Raw genomic sequence first — 10370 nt, 5'->3', positions numbered from 1 at the left:
AGTGTATTGGCATTGCCATGAGATAGAGTGGCTGTGATGATGCTGTGACATTACCAGACTGGGGCCTCTAAACCCATTTTCCGTGTCAGGCAATAGGACACTCACTCTGTCAATACAAATTTGGGCTGATTATGGCATCTTATGAAAGGGTTTGCTGTTATTCAAGTTTGGATGATTTTTCACAGAAAGAGTAGTATATCAGTATATTTAGGTGCACAGAAGGGAAAACCACAAAACTCTAGACCAGAAATGGATTTATTTATAAGTTCTGAAATCTGAAGTTATCCTTAAATACAAATAGTAATAGAAACAAACAGAAAGCTTGTACAAAGGTAACAGAAGAATAATTAAGTGAACAAGGTGATGCTGGAATCATGTGAATAGAACTTGTGATTTTCTGTGATCATTGACTTACATTTAAAGTAGAACTAGGCCCTTACCCCTGTGAATTATAATACACAGGGAATCTGGAAGTTTTGCCCCAGACTGACAATCCATTGTTTATTGTGAATCCTATGGGCTTACTGTTACAAATCTATGTCCACGTAAAACAGGGTAAAATACTAATTGCTAATATTTTTCATTCAGCTGACTTTTCCAGCAATGTTTCAGCAACCATGTTTCAGCAGCCTGTGTGCCATACATGAACATGTCGGAGTTATGAATATGCTGAATTTCTTTCCAAAGAAGATTTATTCTCCAGGGACTTTGAGCTCAGCATGGGTAAAGAAGTAAGCATGAAGATCAGAAGGCTTTTCCTTAATTCTGGATTGATTCAGATGCTTTAATATAATATTGTTAAGTTTCTTCAGCTCTTCTATGTTCTTCTTTTCAGATAGTAGTCTGCTTGATATTTGGTCCACCTCATGTCTAGTTTGAACTTGAAAAGGAAAATGTACCACATTAAATTGGCAACATTTAAATCAAGAGCATGACTACTCTCACTTGTATTCCTGTGAGACTTTGTAAGGAATTATGATGACTAAAAATATTAAACAGGAAAACAACTACAAAACCTAATAATAAGAAGTTATATATCTGGTGGGTTTACCTGCTCACTGCATTATTTTTGCTTATTTGCTGGATTCTTCTTTTAGCTAAGTGCAGAGTTATAAAATCATATATGGATCAAATAATTTTTGCAGTTTTCAGGAACATATCCATTAGTGTCAACAGGGAAATTTCTCATTTTGGGGCTCAAGATCCAATTTGTGGCAAGTATTTGCATCTATTTTATTGTAAATAACATGAAAATTCTTGCAAATACTGACATTTTGAGGCCAGCCTCTTCTGGCATGCCAATATGCACTCTTGGAGCTATTTTTCTTTTGGCCTTCTGAAGTTCAAAAATTTACCCATGGGCTTTGAAGCTTAAGTGTAATAGAAGTAATGCTAAATGAATTTATGCATGTGGTTTGCAAACATCTCAGATTATAGAACACACTATATCTATATGTATCTAATAAAACATTGTAACATAAACTGAAACACCACTGGAAATCAGTTTCAAAAGCCCAGGCCTCCACCAACCTGAGTGGAAGCAAACTGCTTTAATTCTTGTAGGAAATCTTTTCACTTTAGTTTATAATTTTCCACTAGAGCAACCCAAGACTACTTTTTCTATACCAACGCTCTACTTTTAGCAGCTCCATGGTAAATTAATCTGAAATTCAAGTATGAGGTATTTCAATTAGGATTTTACAATCATGTAACTTAAAATCTACTTTATGTTCTTTAGTTGTCTGTTATTTCTTTGAGTGCCTGTAAGAAAATTTAGTCAAGGGTTAGGATTTCCTGGCCTAAACGAAAAATCAGGATTTTCGCTATGTTTCAGCAAATTCCCTACCACAGGATATAAGAAATCTTGATTTCATATGGGTTCCAATTCTTTCAAAATAGTCTTGTAAATTGAGATAATGCACCTCAGATTCTATTCAATATTATTAACTCAGAAACCCCAAGATGATAAGGGTTCCATTAACCAGACATGTCTTCAGCTAAATCTGCCTGATCAGTCCTAAAAAACTGGAAAAGTGATTGTGTCTATAGACCCAATGCTACATGCAAATCTTGATAAATGTCTAATTCTTTTTCTTATGCTTAAGTCTTTCTTAGTTCCAAATCAATTTCCAGGCAGTACTTGGACGACAAAGGGTCAGGTCTTCCTTCAGGTAGCCTGATTTAAGTGTTAGCCTGGGTGGAATTCCAGTTTCAGTGGAATGACCCCAATACTGACTTTTATCTGGAAAGGAATGGAAGGCACATTGCCAAAGTATCTCACTGCCATACAATTACCTTTAAATTTTAATTTCATTTCCAGCCAGCATTTTTAGCAAGACAGTATAATGCTGCTGAGATAAATTTTTCACAGCTGTTGAAGCTCACAAATCCTTAGCCCTAAGAATAAAATTGTGCCTTTTAGCCCTGAGAGAGTGCTGTTTGCCTGTGCTTCTGCCCCCAGGACCACGACCCAGTGCCCAGAACCAGCCAAAGCCTTAGACCATGCAAACACAGGAGTAGCATGTTACAGGGTAGCATGACTCATTTCAGCAAAGTTATTTTCCCAATTGGCCCTACATTTTTAAGAACTACTCTTTGGTTTACTTACATATTAAGAATATTACAAATGAAACAAGCGCCAAACTGACGGTCAAAGTAAGAACAAAGGTGACGAAGAACAAACGCTGGTTTCCTGCGTTGCTCCCTGCCATACTTTCTCCACTACCACCAGTGTTCTCTTCCTCAGCTGTTAAGAGATGACAAAGCATTTGGTGATGCAGTTTTTTAAGCTTGGTTAGGAGAAGCATGACAAAATGCTTCTGGTATCTGAAATGATGCAGAATACATCGTATATTTGGCCAACAGATTTCATTCCCTGTGTTATTTCATGAAAGGGGAAGAAATCAACTTTATGAACTCAGCTTGAATTTGGAAATATAAAAAATTATACATCTGTTACAGCTGTTAGAACACATTCAACAAAAATGTTTCTGTGTTGAAATACAGTGTTTGGTTGAAGTTGCCCTGTTTTACAGTTCAGAGTTTTACAGCTGTTTTACACGTACAAAGGTTGCAATGAAGTTTTCATCAGGCAAATTTGTAAGGGCTTGATTGTATTTAACCTTTTCAAAAGGGAAGAAAGCGAAATGCATATTGAAAACCAAGGTACAGATTCATCATGCACATTCATCCTCTAGGTATGCTTCTTTTTCTGTTTAATGAGAAGTATCCCTGGGATTATTAATCTCCCAAAGTAAACACCTCAGTTAAACCCCTAATGTTGGATAGAATGAATTCAGGTCTTGACTGTTTTATCTTAAAACAAATGTTTCCAGTATTCTTCTTCATCTTTAGGATTTGTTGGTTTCATTCCAGTAAAGAATGAGGCACCAATCCTCCCAGTTGTCAGGAATGGAGCAGACTCTCACATAGACTACAGATGTTGTCCTTTAAGCGCAGGAAGAATGAGGGGAAAAAGAAGGGCACTTTCAATGCTGACCTTGAATCAGCTCAACAAGCCAGTTCATTGCTTTTTAAAGAATGTGTTGCATATATAGGGAAATTCAGTAGTTTCTCTCATAGAAACAGTTGCAACCAACGTGAGGTGGCAGTAAGCCCCAAAGATAACAAGTCAAGTGAACACCATGAAGAAATTTGTGTGAATGTAAAAAATTTACACTTGAGCCCTGTTTGTTTAATCTTAAGTAAGTTTGTACACTACTGTAATAACTTACAAAGATTTGGGTTTATTTTCTGTTTTGGAGGGAGGAGAAAGCTAATGTAATTTCACTTTGGTGTCAGTCTCATACGTATTAAAATTACATGCAAATTACTGTAATTTATCCTTCTGTAATTGCTCTCTTGCCATTCTGAAAGGGAGAGTAGTGTGTGCATCTGTGAAAAATGTATTTCTAGGTCACGTTCTTGTTTTAGCTGGTGGAAATCTCTGAGGTCTTTGCAACTGAGCCTGTAGTGATAAAGCTGAGGAAAGGCTGCATATGCCATTACAGGACTTTAATAATGACTCTACCTAAGGCTGAGCAATTCACTGATCTGGTAGATTTCTGGGAGTATTTCTGTTTTTCTTTATTTTGTATTTAACATACTCCTGTCTGTGCGTAAGCTGTAATATTTTCATATTTCTTCTTTGAGGTTCTATTCTTATTCCCTTAGCATTCATAACAAATGCACCATATAATAAGTGTCTGCACCAATATTATTTTCTAGTCAGAATAATAGGGATGGGCACGGCCTGCTCCTGACAAGCATCCTAAGTTATCAATAGTGGTCTCAAAAGTGGTCTGAGCTTGCTCTGCCTAATGAATACTTCTTACTATTTCATCAGGCTGAACGTGCCAGGCTGCAGTGTTGTGAGGAATTGGTGAGCACACGTTCTTGTCAAACTGCAAACAGTGGGAACATTTTATCACCTAAAACATGAAATTACTGCATGGCTCCTACCAAAGCAACTAAACAGCTTTTGACATGTCTCTGATTTTCTGGCAAGAGAACCAGAGTTTTATGCTGCTGAGTAAGTTAGCTGACAGGATGAGATATCTACAGACTTTCCAAGCTTAAAAGCTACATTAGAAGAATAATCCTAGAAGGAACCAAAGGATCTTACAAATTTATTAATAAAATACTTATTAAGCTACCATTTTTTACTGCTGAAATGTAGGGAGGGGCATGCATGTGATTATTCCAGAGAATCACATACATTTCCACAGAGCCTTGTATATTTACCCTAAAAGTAAATAATACTGTCCAATAAAATTGCAAAAGAAAGCAAAACAGTCACACTGAAAGGAGTTTCTTAAAATTAAAATTTATATATGCCATTGTCTCATTTTCCATGTGTAGAAGTGACAATATCAAGTTAATCTGTTTATGAGAAATTAGTACTTTATGCCTAAAATATTTGCGTTAAATGTGGAAACCAGCACCACTCAGCTATTTGGATTGGGAAAAGTTAGGGGACTTGGAAACAGAAGTAATGAGAAAATATTTAAGACCCATAATTAGAAGCATGATTAAATTATGGCCACATTTTAACATGGCTGCTGATCTATAAATTTCTTCACTCAAATTTGCCATTACAATAAGGGAAATAAAAGCAGACTCAAATATTGTTATGTGGAATGTTGCTGAAGAGCTCCAGGTTTTAAGATATTTTCATGTCACAAAGAACTCAAATTGTAGCTATCACTGGGTGAAAATATTCTTGTTGCTGTGAGAAATCAAAGGGAAAAGCCTTATCAAACCAGTAGAAATGTGAGAGCCATAACTGAAACTGTGAGTAAAGAAAGTTCAGAAAGTAAAATGCTTAAAGGTTTCACAGATATTTCAGGTAACTGGTTTGAGTTCTTAGGAGATGAATCTTAAAGGAATGAGCAGAAATTCTCAGGTGCTTCTATTGCCATGTATGAATTTTAGTGCTTGGGAAGAGCTATGATGCTATTTATATAGTAGGTGTATAGTGGGCATTATCCTGCAAGAGATCACCTCATAAATCCCAACTGAAAGAGAAGATAAGTTCAGGTTTGAAAGCAAATCCCTAACTAAATGCAAGGATTTTCAGGAACCTAAAGTGGAAATACTCAGCAGGGACAGCTATATCATTGTCTGATCTGTCTAAATTATGCCATTTTTAATCTTTTCCTCACATTTTTCAGTACAGAGCTTGGCATACCTATTGGCCTATTAGGCTGTTGACATCAGTGACACACAATATGGATTGTATATACAGAAATCCACAGATCACCTATCATACATACCTAGTGAATGTTGGGATTCAGCTGGACAAACATTTAACTTGTTTAGGTTGTTTAGGGAATCAACTACATAAAGTTTTCCTTCTTCATGAGTATCAGGCAGGTTAAATTCCAAGGAAGGCCTCTCCATTGTCTCTATAAGAAACAATAATTTAAAAGGTAAATTAACACATGGCTGTGGGAAATAACTTGTAACAGCTGGTATCCTTTTCTAAGGAAATACTGAGCAGCCTAAATGATCCCTAAAATACAGAGATTTGAAGGACCAACACACTTACTAGATCTTGAAGGCAGGGACAACTCAATACATAGCACTTATTTATTCTTGGAAACCTTTGGTGATTAAAACATTTCATTTTTGGATTGCATTTGTGCACATACGTGTGTGTATGGGGAAAGAAAGAAAGAGAAAAGTCAATTTGACTGGCTCCAGCCTTGATTTGAATGGTACCTATTTAGTGACTACTTGGTAAGAGGAGGTGTGAGATCCTGACCACAGTGAAAGCCAAACCTTCACTAACACTTCCAGGAAAGATGTCACTCAGGTCCTCTTCTTTCAGCATCAAGTAATTGAGACTTAAAACAGGGAAAGCAGGCATGAATGTAGGAGATAAGCAACAAGAATATGTGTCTGTTTATACACCTTAGAATATCACTGCGAAGAATGTTTATACACCTTAGAATATCATTATTATTTGTGAAAAAATGTAGTCTACTTCACACTTTTGGACAAATTTTAAAAGCTTTTTCTTCAGACTGGTACCCCTTGCTTTAAAAAAGACACTGGATGAAGTTCATTTAGTAAAAGCAATTTCTCTGCAGAGTCTGGGTGCATGAACTCAGTGAATGATTCTTAACATAAATACAGTTTTGAAAGAAGATTATATATAGAAAATAAGCAATACCTAGAGAGGTGGCTTCTATGTATTGTATATTATTCCTTATCAGTCTTTTGCTTTTCTTTACAGTACTGTGATTACAAAAACGTCTTCCAGAAATAACCTACACTTCTAGCCATAAGGAGATGCAGGCATTCTAAGTAGCCATGTTTGTCTACAATTGTCGCTGAAAACTCCCTCTGTAATTATTAAAGAAAAATATATTCCTCCAGGTAATATCCCTCTTATTCTAAGATATTCCTTTCTCACCTTAGAATCACAGCCTAAATGTACGTTTTTCTTGCTAGTGAATGTAAGGAGGGAGCCCCCACAGATTAGTTTAAATTTGGAGTAGAATGCATCTTACCCATTTAGTATTTTATAAAGCTCCCAAGTTCAATTTTATCTGCCAACATAAATCAGCACTTTGTGGGATGCAAACCTCCCTTGATGACATGTGTTAAGCACCTAAGGGTGATTTCTGAATCCTAGATGGGTTAACTGTCCTCTTGACATGCTTCTGAGCCTTTTCTTCCTCTCCAAGGAACACAAAACACAGTGTGACCAGATTCCTAATAAAACCCTTAAATTAAAAACCTAACATTTGAACTCCAATTGTTTGCAGAAAATCCTCACTCCTTCCCTCATCAAACCAAATGCAGAAGATTGCTATAATTCCCCCAAATCTGAGCACGCTGCAAAGCAGACATTCAATGAGCCTCACTAAGTCTGAAGACTAAGCACTGAAAGCAATCCTGACAACAGAGCTTGTTCTCCTGCTGGTAGAGACTGACAGGACTATAAGGATACTTTCATATTTCTTTTTAACAGCCCATAAGAAAGGATTACAACTTACTTTTTTCTCTGTTCAGAAGTGTTCCTTCAAAGTACAAAATAATATAGAAAAGCTGGCATGATAGGGGTTAACCTTACCTAGTATATGATCTTTGGGTGTGCAGCAGTAACTTCAGGACAGATGGCTGTGCCCACTGTCCTTCCTCTAGAGCAGGGCATGGCACCAGGCAGCAGAGTCTGAGCCACGTCCCCACCAGAGCTGGCTCTGCTCTGCTGTGTCCCCACATGCACATCCTCAGCCAGCACAGTCATTATAGAGCCCTGTGTTTGAATAGTGTGCCAGAAGTTACCACTGCATGCACAAAGGCTGCTGGTTATTTTTAGATTCTGAAGAGCAGTTGTTTCTCTCTTTTGATTAATACCTCCCTGCAGCTTTAGGGAAGACTCTTCTTAACAGCTTGAGGTATAATAAATGTGACTACCTTTGATTCATTAGTATTATGAATTCTATTTTTCTGCACTTATTATTTAAGTATTTGCACGTGTAAACACAGTGAAGATTACCATTATTAATTTAAAAAGTTTATATTACATTTGTTTGATTCCATTGACGTGCCAAAGGAGAAAGGATACAAATATTAGTGTCACTGGACAAAAGTATTGATTATATTCCCAACAAATCAATCTAAACATTGGGACCTTTGAATTAATTGTATCTTGTACTTTAACCTTGCCTAAAGACTTTTTTCCCCAATACAACTTTTAAATTTCTTCCTAAGTTGTTGTGGTAAAAAAAAAAAAAACCCAACTTGGAAAGAAAACACATTGAGAATTCTTCACAGGAAAAAAAAGGAAATAAAATCTAAAAGGTTAAAAAATATGAGAATGAAACACTACTTACAACATAATTACATTCAGGTAATGTGCCAGCATGGAAGAAATCAGCCAGTGAAAATCATGTGAAGAAAACTTGTTCTGCAGTTCCTCTCTCTACTTTTAGTCCCATAGGAACCTGTCAAGTCCTGCAGTACCCATAAAGATAGCTGTGAAACAGACTGCCCCTCTCAGTCTATATTTAGAGTTCAGCTTGGCCAAGTATGCTCACTTCACAATTCTGATCTGCTAAACAGAAATCAGTACATATACAGCTCATTTTTATTATATTGGAATCAATAATATCCCACCATGGAGAATGAAGGTTGTTACTGACGATCAGTATTTCACTAATCTTTTGGTTAGTGCCAAACCTCTTAGCTTTAGTGCTTGTCTAAACTGCATTTGCTATGCAGGAGAGTCATATCTACAACACTGTAGCTATGAGTAACCAGTTTGCTATGCAGAAGAGTCATATCTACAGTATTACAGTTGTGAGTATTTTAAAGTCATAGACTAGAAAAACCAGGGTCTTTCCCCCTTCTCCCAGACACTTTATGAATTCAAGTGGGACAGTATTATGTGGTAGACTAATTTGTCTGGCATCCTTAGCTGTTCAAAGATTAAATTCTGATGAACTGGTGGTGAGTAGTGCTCCTTTGCTGACAGTTCTTTTGATCACTTTTTTCCTCGCTGACATTGCAGAAGGCGGTGTTACAGCACATTGTATTGACAGGCAGAGAGACTGCAGCTCAATACCACAAATCCTTTCTGAAGCTCTCCCATGTCTAAAATTCTGAATCCCTTTAAACTGCCCATAACCATATTCCTCTCTCAGGAAACAAAAGAGAATAAATCACCTGACTCATATTTCCCACCCTAAGCTGACATGTTTGGCTGCTCAGAATTGCTCCCTTTCTACAGGAGTCTCCTGAAGTCCTCCCTCCAAATAAGGATGTGCCAACCAGGAGAAAAAAAAAAATCTGTGTGGCACCCATGCCCAAAAACTCCTGACAGCAAAATACTTGTAAGACAAGGAGCCAGGCCTCTCCAGCTGCAAAGGTCTGCAAACCCAAGGGATGTCTGCAGGGCTGCAGAAGAGCCACCTCTGCAACAGCACTGGAAGCCACGTGGGTCACTGCCGGTGGCAGCTCCAGGGTAACAGGGAAAAGGGCAACCTCCTGCTTGGCCCCCTGCCAGGAGGTGCTGCAGAAAGGCTGGACAGGAAGCCACCAAAAGTGCCTGGCAAAGGACACCAAAGGTGACTACACAGAAGCCACAGGAGACACAAACAGGCTGGAAGGAACAGTTTTGCTCAAAAGGAAGGCCTTTGGCCAGGCAAGTACAGGCACACAGCTTCACACCTCATTCCAAGATCAGTTTTTTCTCTACTTGAATGACATGTGTTCCATCATCAGTTTTCAGTTCAAGGTTTTTTGTAGTCCAAGTGATCAGTTTTGTAAGCCAAACAAGTTCTTATATAGTGGATTTTGAGGGGAAAAAAAACAGGTTAAAGTAGAAGGTATAGTATTCATTGATCTTCTTGAATAGGTTGAGCTGTAATCAGAAACTGGGAGGAGGAAAAAAAAAAAACCCACAACCACTCCACCCCAAACCAAACTTTCCCTTATCAGAGCAGGCCACAGTTTCCAGGGGGCAGTGTTGTTTTCAATGCAATGTTTACTTCATCTGGTGACAAACATTTAAAGAATGTTTATTTAAGCAGGCACTTTTACAGCTCTTTAGGTTCAGAAGCTCCAACTAGGCAGGTTTTAGTGTCTTTATTACATAACACCCCACCCCCCTTCCTAAGTCAGTTCTCAGCTACTGGTAGATTTCAATCCTATAGAACCAGAAATTGAGGTTAGAAGAGTAGTTTTCAACATGATCAACACACAGGGCAGCTGGAACGGTTCCTCTAAAATAAAGGACAACATGTTTTGCAGCACCAAAACTAGAAAACGTTTGACCATTAGAGAAGCAATGGCAAATCAATATTAGGTGGTTATGCAGAGCACATGCAAGTATAAGACACCTTTGAAACACAGAAAAG

General features: G+C 37.7%; 1 protein-coding gene across 3 annotated transcripts; it reads right to left on the bottom strand.

Annotated features, from left to right (window-relative positions):
• Positions 1-237: 237 nt before the first annotated feature.
• LSMEM1 (leucine rich single-pass membrane protein 1) lies at positions 238-10364 on the bottom strand. 3 transcript variants are annotated; one of them, XM_071423661.1, is made up of 5 exons: positions 8346-9653; positions 7583-7765; positions 5775-5906; positions 2609-2746; positions 238-880 (listed from the first exon to the last, which is right to left on the bottom strand). In XM_071423661.1, exons 3-5 carry the CDS (start codon positions 5899-5901, stop codon positions 693-695), a joined length of 453 nt encoding a protein of 150 aa, XP_071279762.1. In that variant the 5' UTR covers positions 5902-5906; positions 7583-7765; positions 8346-9653; the 3' UTR covers positions 238-692. The 3 variants fall into 3 exon arrangements, with proteins under 3 accessions (XP_071279762.1, XP_071279761.1, XP_071279763.1); XM_071423660.1 differs by lacking the exons at positions 7583-7765; positions 8346-9653 and adding an exon at positions 9682-10364; XM_071423662.1 differs by lacking the exon at positions 7583-7765.
• Between the last annotated feature and the right edge of the window lie 6 nt (positions 10365-10370).

Source organism: Agelaius tricolor, unplaced genomic scaffold (assembly GCF_023055355.1).
Source record: "Agelaius tricolor isolate 1412-34295 unplaced genomic scaffold, bAgeTri1.0.p SCAF_3, whole genome shotgun sequence".
Taxonomy (NCBI): Eukaryota; Metazoa; Chordata; class Aves; order Passeriformes; family Icteridae; genus Agelaius; species Agelaius tricolor.
Note: the sequence above shows the minus strand (reverse complement) of the source record. Positions and strands in the feature narration are given on the sequence as shown.

What these genes read in the sequence shown, in the direction of transcription:
- LSMEM1 (XM_071423660.1), bottom strand. Translation starts at nt 5,901, where the DNA reads ATGGAGAGGCCTTCCTTGGAATTTAACCTGCCTGATACTCATGAAGAA. An exon ending in TGAATCCCAACATTCACTAG is followed by an intron (nt 2,747 to 5,774) that starts GTATGTATGATA and finishes ATCTCTTAACAG; the next exon opens with CTGAGGAAGAGAACACTGGT. An exon ending in ATTTGTAATATTCTTAATAT is followed by an intron (nt 881 to 2,608) that starts GTAAGTAAACCA and finishes TTCCTTTTCAAG; the next exon opens with TTCAAACTAGACATGAGGTG.